Below are 19,548 nucleotides of genomic sequence, written 5' to 3'. Positions count from 1 at the left end.
ACTAGCCAGAACAACTGCGATCACACTAAGCAGTCACACAAAGGTTGTTAATCAACTCGATAAATCAACCCAGGTTTTCCCCATCTAGCCACGAGCACATTTGCATTAAAGGAGAGTTGACCAATCACAAACATGGACAGGTCTACTGTCAGCAGAGCAGAATATACAAAAGAAGAGCAAACTGTAACATTATAGTACTATAACACAACAACAAGGAAGGACAGTTGACAAAAAAATCACATACTGTGTGAATGTGTACATTAATATAAGATTAAAATATGCCCATCACAAGGGCATAAGTAGATCTGACGATAATTAAATTTTTTGTATTTCATTAAATTATTAATGTCACTTTAAAGAATTCTTAAAGTGTGTTAGACAACATTTCATTCAGCTGCGAGCCCCACGGTGTCAAACAACCTGGAAGCAAATAAAGAATAAACATTAAAAAATTATTCAAAGTGGTACTTTCATATGTCGAACAAGTGCAAGGCTTAAGTGCTTCAATCTGCATCTGTTGTAAGATAATAACCAAAGAAGCACAATATAAAATGGCTTTGACATTGCCTGTCGCCAACAGGAAATAAAATGAAATGAAGACAAGAGGGGGCCTTCCTCCACAGGAGTACAACTGCTGGATCGTCTATGAATGATGATGCCATTTTTCAGAGCATTAACCGGTCTGAGGGCGCTGCTTTTATATGTGTTCATCTATTATCGGGAACATATCCTGCTTCGGAGCAGGTTAGGAGTGCTAACCATCGAGATGTATCCCGGCAGGAAGTGAACCGCTGTCATAACACCGAAAATCCAGAGTTAACCCTTGAAGTTACCTCCCTGACCACAAATCCTGAGATTACAGTGTGCGTGTGTGTTACCAGTACTAAAGCAATGACACACCAGAACACACAGGTTGAGCAAGCTTGCAAGGAAGCTTGACAGAGCACAGCACAGGGAAATTGAAAGAAAAAAATACACATCCAGATACATTCATTAGCACCGAAATTAAACAATTTCTCTATAAAATGTAAATGATCAAATTATTCTGTGCTTATGTTCCATTTCATGCTCAAAATTGTCACATAAATACAATACCATACATTATATTTTATGTAAAGGCACAATATACGTTTTTTGCGTGGTATAAATTAGATTAATTGTACATTAATAGGCCAAAAAACTTAGCTCACAGTTGTACACACACACACACACACACACACACACATACACACACATAGACGCACACATCCTCCCACCACTTAACCAAATGAACACAGTGTGAGTCTGCGAGCATGACTCTGTGACTTTGTGTGCGGTGTATTAGCCTGTCTGTGTGTTGGTGTGAGAGATATGCCTTCCCTCTTTACACCTACAGTATGTTGTAACCACCAGGGAGAACAGGTCACGGGGTCAAAGTGGGCGAAAGGTTAAAGTTCACATTGCGGGTCCATGTCTGATGCGTGCTGTTGCTGTTGTTGTTGTTATGTTGTTGTGTTACTGTCTCCTTCCCCAGGTTGTGTCAGGTCATGCGTTTGTACGTTGGCTCTTGTTGGTCTGTGTCACACTATCCATCTGTCTGTTTGTCTGTCTGTTTCTCTATTTTTTCTTTGTTTGTTTCTGTCCGTATGTCTGTCCTTTTCTGTGTGTGTCTGTATATGTGTGTGTAGCTGTCTTCCCCTCCTCCTGCTCCTCCTCTTCCTCCTCCTTCTCCTCCTCTCACCCGGTCTCTTCTCACTCTGGTACTTACAGATAAGGGGGCGCCAAAAACCAAACGCTCACCATCCCGTTTCCCACCCTGAAAGCATCTTAGCTCGCAGTCAGCCTGGTTCCAAATGGACCAGTGAGGTCTTACTCAAAGACTGCTTTTGGGGAGATTGTGCCTGGTCTTCACAAACTTTGCTTCATGTGTGGACAAAACTTTATGATACAACAGATTTTGTTTGCAGATTTTACAAATCAAAATCAAAATGAAAAGTATTTTGCACAAAAATGTGACAAAACAATTTAAAAACTGAAAAAAATAAAGGAATAAATGAGGATTCAATGAATCCTGTTTTGGGAAGGGTGCCAGAGTGAAAGCGGCTGCTGTGCACTGGTTGGCTCATTGCCCTGCCAGACTAGTGAGAGTTGGTTGCTGATTGGTTGGTTGGTAGGTTTTCCTCTGTCCTCTCCTCTGGAACTGAGCTCAGGTCAGTTTTTACAGCGCAGCCCACAGAGAGCACTGTTCTGTTTCACAGCAGACTTGGCTTCAATCACTGCATTATGGGATTGAGCTGATTGGATCTCTCAGGGAACTATTTTGTACAACTAATTTACAAAAAGGTTTTTAGAAGTTCCCATTGCACTTTAAATGAAAACAACATTTTTTTGTAGCTGAGCTGTGTCTGACTCTCTGTCAGGCTGGGCTGGAACACTGACCACTGTAAATGCTTCGAAGGTCTACATATTTTTTATTTATTTTTTTCAAGTACAAAAGCATACAAGATTCAGGTTCTTTAACGACCAGCAGGCAGGGAGAAAGAGAGACAGACAAAACTCTAATGCCAAACAGACACACACACACACATCCAGGTAAGTATTAGATCAACTTTCGAAGGGCTGTAGTGTAAAGCATAGCAGTGGCACTGTTTGCTGTGCTGTGATGGCCTCCTAACTTTCTCTGTCTGCACTTTAAAGCTTTAAATCCACTGGAAAAACTATCAGCTGCCTGCCTCTGGGGAAAAAAAACCAAACATGTTTGCTTATTTATCTTTTCTGAAGTTATCTGCTCACAACTGGTCAAATTTCTCGACAAGATAAATCAAGCACACCTCAAGACTTGACAGTCATGCTTTCTAAATGGTCGCCAGGCTTTTGCTTCAAATGTACCACCAGGGCTCTCTTCCAGTCCCTCTTTGACACTTCTCTTTCCTTCTTTCCTCCCTCTCGCTGATATTATCACAGATAGTGCTGTACTTGGATGGGATTAATTGCACATCTCAATGTCAGTGCCGTCGCTGTAATCCGACACTATTTGATCTGTGGCTGCGACGGGCGGGAAGAACGAAAGACTTGAGCATTTTGGAGGCATTCTGAAAAGGTCGGCATAGCATTGTAACGCTCCTTTGCCCTTCTGTGCAACGTTTTTGTCCTCGTTTTCTTCTGCTTTTTTCCCGGCTCTCGTTCCTTTGTATGAGCAAGTAGCAGGGCAGGGGCGCAAGCTACTACTTCTGGTTCTGAAAGACCGAATTAGGACGGATTAAAACAATAGAAGCACTGTTAAAAGTCCCTATCGATGCAAAACTCTTTAACAGCCACCTTTGCTTCGCCCCTGCCAGAGGGATTCCTGTGGTTTGTAGCTTGGTCATGGTTTTATGATATGAAATGCAACGCTTTGACCTTTTGGTGATCCTGGCTCAAGGGCACAAGTCACAGGAGGTCAAACAATTGAGAGGATCTTTCATCTTTCTCACTCTCACTTTCTTTCTCTCTTTGTCAGCTTGTCTGATGATTGGTCCCTCTGAGGCTAAAGACAACACCCCTTTGCCTTGATCTATCTATCTATCTATCTATCTATCTATCTATCTATCTATCTATCTATCTATCTATCTATCTATCTATCTATCTATCCATCTGTTGGAAATGTGCTGATTTGTTTTAAATTATTTTTGTTATATTTTGATATTGTATGTCATCTTTATTTGATCAGTCCCATTCATTCTGTCTTACCTTCCCATCCTTTGATCATCACCGCCACCCTCCACTCTCTCTCTCTCTCTCTCTCTCTCTCTCTCTCTCTCTTTTTCTTTTCACTGTCTCACTTTCTCCTCATCTCCCTGCTGTTGCTACGGAAACAGTGGACAGGGGAATTCTGGGACTTGGCGCAGCAAAGCATTTTGGGTCAGGGCTCGGTGTTTGATTGCATTATTGATTCATATCGATACAGTGGGCTGCAATTCACTACCCATCCAGTAAAGCCAAGGGGAAACAAATGGTGAGACGAATCAAACCTTTGTGCGGTGAATGATGCCACTGTACAACATGTTAGGATGTGAAAAAAGGAACAAAAAAGTGCCAAACAACACTTTGTGGTTTCAGGAGACAGATGTTGTTGTCCATACTTGGATAGCCAAGCCTATAAGCAAATAAACTGTAGAGGGCTGTTTTAATAAAGTACCCAGTAAACCAGTAATCTCGACTGATACTCATTCATTTCTTCATTCACAAAGAGAGGCAAGCACTTTTTGCTTTTAACTGGGCAACAAATTTGTAAAAATTTGTATGGAAGATGTTGTCTCAGTCTGTGGACGAAAATGCTTTCTAGTTTTAGTTGGACATTAGTCACACATTTTAGTCAACAACAACTAAAACGATTCAGTCCAGTTTTAGGCGACACAATGTCATATAATTGGTTAAAATGTTGTTTTTGCGTAGCCTCAGAAGCCTCTGAATAATCAGCAGCTCCATGTTTGCAGATTTCTCTTCAAACATGCCAGACAGTTAGTTCAGGCTCTTGTGAAGGTTAAACATGCAAATACTACCTTAGAGATAAGAAATCATACACAAACCAAATTGCTGTGTAATCTTAGAGTCAGCAGTTTGACTACATAGTAATTAAAATGCATGCCAGGTTCAGAGCTGCCTGTAAACTTTTCTAGTTAGGACAAGTGAAAATGGATCAAGCATAATAACAAGTTGCCTGTCCAGATATGTAAGTAAAGCAACTTGAAAACTATAAATGCTACAGCAGCAACAAATGATGCACATTTAGATGCAATTTCTCCCAACAAATCCTCAAAAGTAAATGACTGAATAGGTTGATTGTCTCTAAAAACGACTTATATTACCATTCCCCAAACAACATGCCACAGACCTGCTGGACCTACGTCGTACGCTCACAGTTTGGTGAGGTTTAGGCACATGAACTACTTGGTTAAGTTTAGGAAAATATAATGGCTCGGGTCAAAAGACGTACTCTGTAACTTCCGTTACAAATGTACCTACATTACAACAGTTATTTACTTTACCTTATTCATGTGATGTTACTTCACTATGTTATCACAGTTGACTTCTAGTTTCAGATGGGACATGAACAGTGGTTTCCTGAATGAAAGTCTGTGTATTACAGCTTCCTCACAGTACAGGGACATTAGGACACTGAACGTAATCTTCACTGATGGTTAAGAATGGACCTTTGAATCAATGATAGTCAACAGTCACCCCAGTTAACACACAGAGATCCAGTAAGGGTTGGGTTGGATAGGCATGTAACTTGTCGGACGATTGTGTAGAAAACTTTGAGTTTGAACCCAATGATAGACCTGCAACATCTATCTGTTATTCACCATAAGCACAATCGTTTTGTAGCTTTAGCCGCAGTTTATGACCAGATTTCAAGCAGGGTTTACTTGCTTTAGCCACGATTTCTCCATTACTACAGAAAGCTATAATTTTGACAGCATTGCCAAAAAAACAGTCAATGAATGTAATCTGGTTCTTTGCAGAATGACTCAATATCAACATTATTGTCTGGCAGTAGGGTTGGCCTTTGCCTGTAGTCATTTAGAACAGTTGCAAACCTTTGTCTTTAGATGTGGTTGGACTAAGGCCTTTATTCACATTAATGTCCTGCTGTTCCAAAAAAAAAAAAAAAATCCACCACAACTGTGTTTTTCTGTGACTCTGCACCTTGTTAAGGTCTTTTTGCTGTCTCAGTACAAAACAGGACAAATGATCAGGTAGAGTACTCTGACCGCTAGAAGGCAAAGAGGAGAATGCTGCCTGCTCTCCTTCAGAAAATTAAAAAAAAAAAAAAAAAAAAAAAAAAAACCTGCAGAGAGGTAGCTTTGGAGTGAATGTTGGTGCAATGCCACTAGTGCCCCCACAGGCCAAGACTACACATTACACTCTCATCCTGACTGCATGAGTTTCAAAGGCAGCAGACACACTCTGCATTATGATACTGTACACGTCTGTCTCCCCTTTCATTGGGAGACCTAATCAGTGAGTGGGTGGAGGTCGAATAAAGGAATGAAATGTTGCATTAATCACTCCCTCGCTTTGTATTTCATGCTCTCTCTGACTGCCGTCCTGTCTCTCCTTGTTTTTTTTCTTCCCATAATTCTCTTTCTCCCTGTCTTTCCCACCCTGCCCTCCCCCTCCTGTTCTCAGTAGAAATTGTATCGATTCTCTTCATTGACAGACAGATACCATTGGCCTGAACTGACTCTTGAGTCTTGCTTAGAGTCTCATTGGTGTAAGGAGATATGCTGCGCCACAACAGTCTCTCTTTCACTTCCTCTCCCTTGAATTTTGCCACCGACACACAATTTATACCACTTTAATATATTCTCTCTTTTCATCAGATTTCACTCATTTTATCTCACACACAGTTTGTTTTTACTTCTCTCTCCTCTTCTCCAGCCAATGATCGATGGCCTTTAGGCTGGTATTTAATCATTATTGGTGATCCGAATCCCCTGAGGCCTATTCAGTTGCACTCACATTATTTTATTTCCTGAGTGCTACAGTTGAGCCACAATGGTGTCAGGAGGAGAGTCGATGTTGACCGAGGAAACTAAACATTTTAATAATATGGATTATATATAGAGAGCAGAAATTGTGAATGTATAACCATGTAAACAAGGCTCTGCTTTCGTCAGGGGTAACCAGAGAATTATTGCCCTATTTAATGTGACTATACTGTTTATTAATAGAGCTGTGTATCGTCCCCAACCGCCCTAATAAATTCAATTCTGATTTCGATTTGATTTCCGATTCTGTTCAATATCGATTTGGTAAGGGACATTACAGTTACAATACTGGTTTAACTTGAATATGAATGAGAATCTGACTGAACTAATGCTGTAAATTGTACAGGAACCCCCTAATCTGGCACATTATTTTAAATAATAATGTTTACAGTAAGAAATGAAATTTGTGTTTAGAAATCAGCCTAAAGGGAAATGACCGGGATATTGTTATGATTTAAAATTTTAAAAATGCTGAAGACTTAGAACAAAAGAGTGATGGCAGCTGTAGGCCTACGTATTTCACCAAAGGAAAATAGGAAAAAAATAGAAACTTTCCTTTTTTATAAAAACATTGTAGCCATTTGAATATAGATTCATGAGTTTATGAGATGCACTTGAATGCACCATGAAGTCCCAAATGTGGGAGATTCTCAGCATAGTTTTCATACATGACTGTTTTGATACCCATCAGCCCTCAGAGGTTTACTCGCCAAATGGAAAATCCACCTACATTTGATGCTTGGTGGGTGTTAATTTTGAGCCCTGTCTCACATCCACGGAAAAAGCACATATTGACGGATCGATCTTGGGATTTTATGAATCAGTATCAGATCATTCAAATGAAGATAGATTTGAATCATTTATATATATTTTTTTCTAAATGCAGTGTAACTGAATGGGGATGTTTTCTTCATGCACTTCTACTTTGTGTATGTGCTCATGCTAGGTCTTTTGAGCTCTCTCAGCCACTGTAGACTTCTGCACTTATTAACTGTATTAGTCTCTTAAAGGTTCAATATGTAAGACTTTTATTTTAAAACATTCCAAAAACTAAAATAAAAGAATGTGAAGAAATAACAGTGTTTTGACGTTGTGGCAAAAGTGTCTGTGTGCTGTGTTGCAAAGATGTCCACCGAAGTTAGCATGCTAACCAGCTAGCCGTGGCCCGTCCTGTCTTGTCTTGTCTACCACACTGTTCCTCAAGAGGCGATAGTCTAATCTAAAAATTAGGCAGAATCAGCTAGTTAGACTCCTGGCTGCCAACTGAGCTAACTAGCCAATGGCAGCTACATTTAGCAGCAGTTAGCGGTTATTCTGGTGATACGCTGCCCCATATTTCCTTGGAGTATGAATTTGACAGGTGGCCAATTCTTAGGCCTATATTACACCTTTAAGCATCTCAATACAACTTCAACATGCAAAATCAAACAAAGTTAATTAGTAATAAAAGATGTAGGCTTATATAGTAGGCTACTTATACTCTCTTTCACTTTCTGTCCCCCCCCCCCACATCTGAATAATGTCATAACTTTGACCATATTTTTCATCCATTAATAATATTGTGCTAAGAATTATTTTGTTTGCTCAGGTAAACAGATTTTAATAATACATTTATACAGTATAACCATGGTATTATTTGTGCAGATTCTGCTGCATGTGTCATCCTTATAAGTGTTCTGCATGTGCATCTCTCTATGCATAAACCATGGTGTTTTTCATGGTTAATGTATTCATCTGTGGTATCTTTAATGTATGTCTCTGCGTTTATATGACATAACACTGAGACTGTATATGTTTTCTTTACTGTGTTCTGTTTGTGTTTGTGTGTCCTTTTCGTCGTTGTCTCTCTATCCTTTTCTTATCTTAGTTGTGTATCAGCTATGTCACATACATACATGTTATATGAATGTATGTATGTACGTACGTTTTAACCTAGAGTTTGATGTGTTGGTGATGTCATATTGCATTTTCATGTGTCAGTATTTGATGCAAATATTATTTCTTGACAATCTCAAATCCACATGTGGTTTCAAGTGATAATTTCAATTTGAGGTGATCATACAGTATCTGTGTGAGCATATGAAAAAAGTTTTTGTAGTATTCCAAATAGCTAAAAATAATGAGCTTTTTGCTGTAAACTGAAACACGTGTTGATATATTTCTTTGCATGCAGATTGTTGTTGGAATAGTATTTGCCGTGGTTGTTCACTTCTGTGTACACTTCCTCACCCTCAAGACCTTCCCCTTCCCTAACTTCCTCCTGCCCTCCCCCTTTTCCACCTCTTTCCTTGACCTCCCTGCACTGCTCTTTCTTTTCACATGTCCCTCTATTCTCCCTTTCACTGCAGGAATCTCATGCAACCATTACAGTGATCACAGATTGTATATATATATATATATATATATATATATATATATATATATATATATATATATATATATATATATAACTTATCAGCTTTATCAGCAGCCTTTAGATAGTCTATATACAGTAAGTGTTGATTTTAAATAGTAAGTCTGGTGATATTCTATATTTTTTCCATTTCAAGACCAAACTATGCAACAGGTGTTATATGCAACACAGCCTGATCATTTCTCTGTCCTATAGAGCTCCATAAACTATTTCAAACACTCCATTGAGCCACAATGTTGCATTGGATGACATGTTCCTTTATTATCATGGACACACACACTGCAGTTTATTTTGACTCAATCACACACACACACACACACCACCCTGCTGCCCTAAATACTCACTCGAGCACTAACCGTGGATTTGATATAAGACTTAACTTCACAGAATCAGTACACCGTGCAACCACTTCAAACAGTAATAGTGCAAAAACAAATGTCAAACACAAGTTCTTAGAAGTAAAAAAAGGGCATACATGCATATGAATATGCATGATTGCAGTGAGGTGTGCAAATGTAATGTTAAGTTGGAAGATGTATTGTACTGTGCCAGAAAATTTACATAAATGCAATTGTAAGTCCAGTCAGCAAGGTCAGCAAGACTACAGTAAGATTTATCTTAAACAGGAACAAATGGGCTTGGAGCAGGCGGCCATGGACATAAAGTATCAAAAAACAGACTTATTGATTTTGGTCTTTTCATGAGATTTGTTGACAGTAAAACAATATACAATAACACCAGCCTTTTGCTTTAACAAAGTTAAGTTCAATTTGTCATACAGAGTTGTTAGATCTCTATATATAAATGACATAGCGGTGCTGACAGGTCCTTTAAATTTGATAACTCTAGTTAATAATAGAGTTGAACATACAGTATGTATAGTTTCATCACAACATACTGTATTGATGGTACGTGAGCCAGTTCTATTTCTTTATATTGTATTACTTCATTTGTACTTGGTGAGAAGTTTGATTATTGTAAGATAATCAGTAAGGCGATCACCTCCACATTACATGCAGTACGGTGTTACCACAACATCCCAAACAATAGATTTATTTTAGCCATTTTAGATTAAATGTCCACTCACAAAATAAAATTCTGGTAAGTTATATAAAATTAGCAATTATATTTTAGTACTGTACAGTAATTTACTTCCTGTCCAGAGATAGTAGTTCCCAAGTCACTTGTTGTGTGAACAAAAACAAGCTCACTCCATCCTGTTCCCTCTCTGCTTCTACCTCCTCTTTCCCTCTTCCTCCTTTCCCCATCATCCCTTGCACCTCCCTCCTTTCCTTCCCCTTCCCCCCCTCCCTCATGTCTCACCATCCCATTCTAACACTGGTGTATCCATCCCATCCTCAGGCTATCCTCCTCAGTCTCTCCCCCTGCGTTGTGTTACTAAAGTCTGACTGAGTGGAGGTATGTACAACAAATCACCGCCACAGCACAGCTAACAGATGCTGCTAAACTGTGAGCGCTCGCTTAGCTTCTTGCTTTGGCTTTGAGGAGAATCAATCGGAAATCACAGTTTTACTTTTGAAAACACAGAACTGTTCCGGGGCCAGAAATAATCTCATTGGTTGACGTAAGCAAACTACTTTAGCATAATAACTGTTGAACAACTGGCTTAACATAAGTGGGATCATGATGTGATTGCACTATTTAAAACAGTATCAAACACACTAAGTGGGTATTTTACCTTCCTCTTATCTTGCCCTTTCCCACCAGTTTTCATATTTTATTTGTTTTTCTTTAATTTTACTCTACTCATCCAGATCAGTGCCTGTCAAAAGTGTATCTGACTCTCACCAACCTTACAATATGGATATGGTGCTGAGAAAACTGATACAATTTTTGAGCATTAGAGCATGTAAACCTATTCTAATAGTAACCCATAATAAAATTATGAACCTGAACATGAGCAGAGGATGTCGCCTTTAAAACAAAATCCAAAAAGTGTTGTGAGCTTGGGAACTTATGCCATTTATTTATTGGCCTGTTTAAATTTTTTACATCATGTCCTAACATCATAGCATCTATCAGACATCTTGTATTGGGGAATTCTTTCAGTACACTGGTACCTCGAGTCTCTTGCTATTTAAAGACTCCTATAAATTCAGTACTGTAAGATACAAGTGAGGTTCAGCACAAGCGATGGCTATTTGAATTTGTACGTTTCTCTAAAGCGACATGAGAAATTATGATTGAAAATAATTAGAAAATATAAATATAATAGCTTTCAACTGAAAAATGTGTTAAATAATACATCATTTGAAATAATAAATAAAATATAAATATTATAATTTCTAATTTCTATGTACAAGTGTTTTGAGTGTCCACCCGTGAAGCCCGAGGTCTCAGGCAACAAACAAACAAACAAACAAAGAAACAAACAACAAAAGATGTCTGTATTGCGCACATGCAGAGCTGTTTACATATTCATGATTATTATAACGAGTGCACTTGTTTTTTCACTTTTTGTCACATCACACTTGCAATCGCACCAAAACACCGAATAGTAAAACACGTGTTTCACAGTATGCATAATTTGTACACACTACAATGCACTCCAAGTGCCCAGTTTTCAGATTACTGTCTTTGCAGATTATTTCATCTAAATTTCTAAATGCTATAGCACAGACCTCTCAAGTCATGTTTGTAAATTGGCAATCCGCCATTTTGTGATCCTCATTGGCTCAGCTCTCATGGTTCACTAACACTGCTTATGATTGGTAGAGAAAGAATCAAAAGACTAAACCACTTTACTGTAAATAATAGATGTATAAGGGCACAAAACACAGATTTGTCAAATGTATTTTTTGTCGGAAAGCTGCACCAGTTTCCATGATGGATTACAAAGGCACTGGAAGATTTACAATTGTGACAGCAAGACAGTTTGCTGCAGGCAAGACAGTTTTTTTTTTTCAGAGTAAATCCCTACACAAATCCAATACAGAGATATTAATCATAGTACCAGATGTGTGCGCTTCCAGTTGTAGGCAACTGGAGAGACCCCAGTGGGGTCTACTGATATGATCTACACATTCTGTACTAAACACTTTACAAAGAAGAGCTGCTGCAACTGACAAAGTATCATCCCTGACACTATTACAAAAGTAATCACATTACTGTAAAACAGTTATCCGTAATGCATTACTACCTTGTGCAGTAAACGATTAAAGCCAGTGAAGACATTACGTCAGTTGAAGCAGCAGGAAAAAACAAGATGAAGTAGCTTCAAAGGCCACAAGCTCGACACCAGGCGCAGTAAGTGTCAGATCAGAGCTGAAGCCGCCTGATGCTGCGTGTGCTGCAGAGCAAACTGCAGAGAGGCTCTCATTATAGATGCTAAGCACCTTTCTGCTTGACTTTGTGTACACTGAGAGCCACACTAGAAGCATTCGCTGCATTTAAATCTTTAAAGCACTGAGACATATAAGTGCAGATCAATAATGTGTTTTGCCTTTGTTCATCTATTAGTAGTAAATGTTGGTCGGGCAGATCTGTGTTTATAATCAGAATCATAATCACAACATCTCTGATGAGAGCAGTCCTGATCAGGGATTATACCAAAGTCTTTAAGTTGCTGCTGCCTGTTAGAAACTGAAGGTTATTGATTCCAATCATTCTAACACTGCCACCGTTCTGTGTGTGTGTGTGCGTGTGTGCATGTGTGTATTCCAATCAACTTAGAGCTGCAGTGCTGCTGATTTATTCCTGTGGTTACAGGACTTGGCATTGCTAACACAGCTATTTAAACAGAGTAGAATGTGTTGCTGTTACACAGTAAACATGCTCAAATACACAAGCACACACACGCAAAGCATATCTGAAGCCGACATGACATTGGTCGTTCATTTCAGAATGATATTCTACAATCATATCACATGCTGACTCCTTACACACGAAGAAAATGATATGGTTTCAGTATTTACTGTTCTCAGATATGAGGCCTAATGTCCTAATGTAAAAGACTTTAATATTCATGCATTTTAACCGACATGTGACACACACACACACACACACACACACACAGTGCATTGAATAGCCAGGTCCTTAGAACATGGTGACCCAGATCTGTCGCTGTGGTACCCGGTACCCAGAATGCCTCCTGAGGTTTAAGAGAGCTTCCCATTGCCCATTAAGTGAAAGATAGCTCCACAGACTTTATACCTAGTATCCTATATACTGTACCATAATACTATAGTGCAGCCCTGATTCCAAAAATGTTGTGACCCTGTGCAAACATAAATAAAACAACGTGATAATTACACAGATTCAATTGAAAACAGTACAAAGACAATATATGTAATGTTTTACCTCATCAATCTTATAGATTTTTGTAATTATATGCTTATTGTAAATTTGAGAGCAGCAACACTTTTCTAACAAATTAGTACAGGAGGAATAAAACACTGGAAAAGTTGTTGAATGCTCAAAACAATAATTACAGATGAAATGATTCTCCATGAACCTCTGTTACGAAGATATTTCAGGCCTATAGGACGTGAGATTTGATACTTAAACTGGCAATAGACAAGCTTTTTACTTGAACATATCATTATGACTTAAATGTTGATTGCACAATGTAATAATGCAATGAATAATGATAGATTTCAATTTGCTTTGACTGTGCTTTTTCGTCTGCCTCTGGGCACAAAATCTCCCGGGAAAGTGAAGGATCACTGGTAATACAGTCAGGCTGGAAGCCTTGCATCACATCTATCTGCTTTCACATCTCCTTAGAGACTAAACGAATGAATAAACTCACATGTTTTCCTTTGCTGTGAGGAATTGTTCGATCCGATTGTCTCCACAATGGCTTCACCAACAATAATACCACTTAAAACACTAGGGGAGGAAAGATTGTCTGTTTTTTACTTTAAGAGATTTTGGAGAAGCATGGCTTAAAGGCTTCCCAAGGTCAACAGTAAAAGCAAAATGGCAAACTCTCTAAATTAACCAATCCTGTTCAAGGAAGCCAGTAAAACAATAACATCTCTCTTATAAAGCAATTTTACAAAGTTCTATTTCTGAGTTTGACCTTGCATGCTGGTCTCAGATCAGTGCCTCACTTCCACATCCATCTTATGTTTCCAAAGAGTTGAAACTGATCGCAGACTAACCTCACAAGGGCAAACCCTTCCTGAGAGGTGTTGATGAGTAATTAAAAACTCTTGTGTATCATGTGCTGGTGGGTTATGTGGGTATTGATTTGTAGTTGTTTATTGTTGTAGCTTTTGTGATGAGGGTGCAAGGAAGAGATGCCCTTTAGTACTTTACTGTCAGCGCTTCCCTCGACTTGTCCAAGGACGACATGAGTTTGATGCATAGATTGCTAAAAGCACCAATCACAACACGTCAGCTCCGACATCACCACACTTGTCACTTCTTAAATGTCAGGTGTTTGTTGGAATGACACAACTGATAAAACAGCATTTTGTGGCGATGTCCAACCACAGATAGGGAAATCTGTTAAGGTACAGGCAGACTATGGCCTCAATAGACCATGATGCAGTTCCAAAGGAAATGTATGCCTGATAACTGAAGTTTTGAGCAAACCAGTGTTTTCTAGTGTGTATTCAGGTGTTAATCACAACACATCTGAGACATAAAATGCTGGAGTATTTTAGATATGACAGAATAATTATTGATTAAGGTGAGGCTGTTTGCTAACTTAACTAAATTGGACTAAAATAGAGCTGCCTGTTGGTGACAAAAAATATGATGTCACCGCACTTGTCACACAAGGGAGGCAACGGAGGAGAACAAAACAATGTCAGTTGGGTAAGCGGGTTATGACCAAATTTATTCAAACATATTGTGTCAGTTCTCAGTCATTCAAACAAAATGTTTTTTGAAAAGTGACTGCCGCTTTGTACAACTGTAAGAGGTGCAAAATGACCTTTTTTAAAGCCCTGCCCACTTTATTACTGTTCATACTCAGATCAAGATTTCCATCGTCACAAAGCAAATATGATAACGCTGGCAGATAAATAAACAATTCACAATGATTTTTTTTATTGTTAATCTGCCACCGTTATCATATTTGCTATGTGACAATAAAAACAGTAAGTCCTGGATCATGCACAGATAGACAAAAACAGCTTCTCCTTTCTAGCCAGTAACTTGAAATTTTGCTTTCTGAAAAGATGACTGGTGCAATAGCAGATTTCATTAGCTAATCCTAATACTTCAATGTGACCCTGTTGCAAACACCATCTCTACTGGCCCTTACATGTTACAGATGTAAAATAAGCTAGTTAGCCAACTTGCTGTAGTTTTGTAATGGCTATAAGACACCACTATATGATAATGAATATTGCTCTTACCATAGCCCCGTGCACAGTGTTATGGCAGGTGGAGAAATCTTAACTTCGACTGGCCTGCCGGGCCTTATCACAGTTGCTGAGCTTTGATTGGACATTTGCTGGTTGGGGGGCTGCCGCTGTTATTGAACAGTCAACTACCCCATTCATATTATAAGTGAAATGTGCTGTAGTAGTGCATATATGATTGGCCAGTGCAGTGCATTGCAGTGCTGCAAAAATGAGGCCCATGTTCAACTTCTTAACTGGATTACCCTGTTGTGTCTTATAAGCCTTTGCTAAGACAACCCCACTGTGGCACAACTGTGCTCTCATTGACAAGAATAAGAAGGTTGTGTTGATGTCTGTCTGAACATAGCCTTACCTCTAACTGTATGTCATGTTGGAGATGTTTGTATAGTGTATGTTGTACAATGACCCAGCCTTTAGTGTTACCTCTCCTCTTACTGTTCAATAACTCTCTCAAAGTAGGACTACAGTGAAGTTAATCTATACCTTTGTAAACTAAACACATTAGGGCTCTTTAATAGCAGCCCCTATTTTTAAGACACCGATTAATTGATTTCATTGTGTCTGGATTGTTTTTGTGTTGCTGGCTTGCCTGGAAGCACCTCAGGCACTGCACACTCAGCATCAGGCAGCTTCCATTGAAACTGGGAGAACATTATACCGTGAAATAAAACTCGCCAAAGTTGTTCTACATATCGACCCCACTGTAAACCAGAAAATCAAAAACATCTCAATGCTGAAGTTGTTTTAGGAAATACAGCTCTGTCTGACTTCCTAACTTCAGTCAGTTGCACTGGCGAGACAGAAATAAAATCAGTGGAAGTAAACCCAGAGGCAGGTGGAGACACAGGGGCAACAGTTCGAGTTTACTTTAGAAAACCAGTTGAATGAAAGAATAAAGTAAAATAAATGGTGCCAGTCTCTCATAACTGAGACTTCCAGATCTCATATGTATGACTAATAATGGCAAATGTTTGTTTATTTATCTATTTTTTTCTTTTTATTGTATGTAAGTTGGTTCTCTAATATTTCACACAAAAAAGTTTCGAGGGAGATTATTATATATTCGCTAAATGTTCCCCATTAAATAAAACAGATCCTTCTGAATAGAAATGTTTTTTAGGCTTTTTAACCTATCACAGTACAGCGCCCCCTACAGCACATTTATGTTGGGATTTTTTGTTTTGTACGTTTATGTTTTTGTCTCATGAGAAAAAAAAACATATATAGGCCTAATTCTCAAGCTGCAATAATAAATCAGTCGGACCAATAGAGTGCCACAGGAATGAGTAAAAAAACTATACAAGTTAACATTTTAGCACTTCAGGTTCATCTCTACATCAATGGTTTTTTTTAATGGGTTTTAGGTTAAATGCCTGAAATAGGGTCTGTGGGCAAGCTTGAGAGATTACGATTACGATATTAAAATACATCAGTAAATACCCCACTAAGTTCTTCCGTGTGTTAAAAATGGCGGTTGCTAACAAGTATCTAAATGAGACTGCAGAGGTTGTCGGGGACATTAAACGTCATCACAGCGAACACGGAGACTCGTCTACTCACTAGTCCGTCTTTACAGGCTGACTTTAGTTACAAACTATTCTAACTCTGACTTTACAACTTGTACATTGATCAGTTTTATAGTAAAGTGTGAATAGTATAGTATAGTATAGTGTAGTATAGTAAGTAAGAAGCTCAGTGGTGGTGACCTTGAGGTCATATGACCATGATGTAGCCTAATGTTATTTTTTATTACTTCTGGCGATTTAATTTAATAAGATAATTTAATAATAGTGGTGTTCATTGGTGAAGATTATCTCACTGAGCAAAATGTGTGAGTATTATAAGCTTGTATTCAGTTATTTTCTACAATAATCCAAAATCCAAAAGAAAAATGCACTAGGCTTTTTGTTCAGGGAACCAGGGCAATGCTAACTCTTACATTAGTCTACAAAACACATCATCCCTGCAGCTCTCTGTGTCTCTCCCCTTATATTAGCTTCTTGTAGATATATCAACAAATTGGCGTACCATGAAGATGTGTATATGGTAATTTCAAAACCATGTTTTCATGAAATCGTTCTTCCACTAGAGACCTGGAGTACCCTGTTAAATAAAACATTTAAAAAAATGTTTGTTCATGAATCGTTCATGTAAAAAAAAAACTGTCAGCTGATATCCTGCAAACTCACACATCACAAATGTCTTCTTGGCCTAAAACATCCAGCTACATAGTCAGATTTAGTAGTCATGTCAAAGTATTCCAGTTTATACACAGGGGTTTTTTTCTTCATATGTTGGGAAACAAATGTTGCGACCAGTTGTCAGCCAGGTGTAAATGACATATGTAAAGTATAAACCACCTTTTTTACACAAATATAATCGACCCTACATGTTGAAGGTCTCCTTACTCTTGCACTTCTTGCTATTTCAACCAAAATCCAGCCTCAGCTGTGTTTGTCCTCAGTGCTAATTTCCACATGTTAGAATGCTAACACACTAAACTAAGCTGGTGAAAATGGTAAACGTTACACCTGCTCAATATCATGTTAGCATTTAGCTCCACACACTCCTTTGGCCAAATGCAGCCTTACAGAGCTGCTCAGCATGGATGTGGACTTTAGCCTCTCAATAAGGAGAAGCACACAGCCTACCTGACACTCACCTTAGAGAGGGTTTTCTCTTCGGTCAGTCTGTCTGTCTGTCTTTCTGTCTAACTGACTGTTCCCTGTTAACGGCAGCCTGTTCCTACTGGCTAAAACACCTGGATTCTGAGATCAAAATATTCCCTGATGAAGGGAACTTTTCTTTTTCTTTTTTTTTTACAGATTGAGTGTTAACATGCAGGATTGTGTATATTTCTAACTGTGCTCAGCTCCAGATGATTTACCCACTTGAGTTGCTCTGAGTTTCCCAAAATCATTAAATCACAGAGGCTGGCTGTGTTTCTTGTTTCTGAACGAAGCACTGTTGTGCTCTTGGGAATCTCAGAGCAGGTAGTCCAGTGGACATACAAGAACAGAAATATAATGAGATGCAGATGAAAAGTGTCTCTGTATGTCCATTGGACTAGTGCATCCTCCCTCCCCTTAACAGTTGATGTTGGTGCTGCAGAGTGCCACCCCTAGGTGTCTAAGGGATATTGTGGCAACTGATAGCTGATTTTCGTAACCAATATTCCTGTTTTGTCCTGTCCCTGTCTGTCTGTCCATCTGTTTGTCCCTCCGTCCATCTGTCTGTCCGTCTGTCTGTCTTTTTCTAACTTCCTCCTTTGGTCTAAAATATTTTACTTGATTTGGGCTGGTTTTTGTCTTGAGTTCTTTACCTTTTTTTTCCAACTTTGTTTCATTTACAAATGCTTGTAACTGTAACAAATGGTTTATATTTGCTATTTCTGATGTGCAATGCTGTCATAACATAAATGAATATATCATGACATTACCTACTGTCATAAAAAATGTGCATTTCCAATCCAATAACACACATTCCTCACCTCTTGTCTCTTGACCATATCATGAAAACATTAATGCTGACCCTTCATAACCCCCACTCTAACCTCTGACCTCTCACCTCTGCTTGTCATCTTCATGTAGCCACGGGTTATGAGAAGTCACGCAGCCTCAATAATATCTCCGGGATGACGGGCGCCCCGCTGCGCCTCACCCCCATCACCAACTCCACCTTTGAGCCCTTCGAGCCGCCTGGCCTCAGGCGATGTCACTCCCCCATTCCCTCCATCTTGTAGCATAGCCGACAGGGAGACACAACAAAATGTCAACAACAACAGCAACAACAAAAAAATGTTCAATTTTTTTATTTGTTATTTTATTTTTTTCTGGGGAACATGTGAAAGAAACAAACATGAAAGGAGTGTTTCATGGACATTTGATTCATCCTTGCTGCTCTTTCATCACCATTACTCACATGTCTTTGTCTTGATAGAAACAACGATAATTTAGAGTTCTTCTAGGCACTAGAGGGTCCTATTTTAAATCCACAGAATAGCTAAATCTTACTGATTAAGATGAGATAGATGCTTAAGCAAATGTATTTTAAAATACACAAACACACACTAACACACATGCCTTACTAACAGGGATAGAGTCTAGGTTAGTTTAGACTGATATGATAGTTGAGTTAGTTTACCTCCCTGTGCTACTTCTTGCCTGTATCTTGACTGCACTTGCACTTCAATGCTTTAAAAACTGATACTTAAGAGTAGCTATGAATAAGAGACTTTTCTAATATAAGCCTCTGAATGCACACATTCACACACAGAAATATT

General features: G+C 38.8%; 1 protein-coding gene across 1 annotated transcript in view; it reads left to right on the top strand.

The window, feature by feature from the left end:
• Positions 1-19,008, top strand: part of LOC141019714 (voltage-gated potassium channel KCNC1-like) — a 73,537-nt gene extending 54,529 nt beyond the window's left edge. The window contains exon 5 of the mRNA XM_073494703.1: positions 18,857-19,008. Coding sequence (XP_073350804.1) covers positions 18,857-19,008 — 152 coding nt within the window. The remainder of the gene's footprint in view (positions 1-18,856) is intronic.
• The last annotated feature ends 540 nt before the right edge of the window (positions 19,009-19,548 follow it).

Source organism: Pagrus major, chromosome 23 (assembly GCF_040436345.1).
Source record: "Pagrus major chromosome 23, Pma_NU_1.0".
Lineage (NCBI taxonomy): Eukaryota > Metazoa > Chordata > Actinopteri > Spariformes > Sparidae > Pagrus > Pagrus major.
Note: the sequence above shows the minus strand (reverse complement) of the source record. Positions and strands in the feature narration are given on the sequence as shown.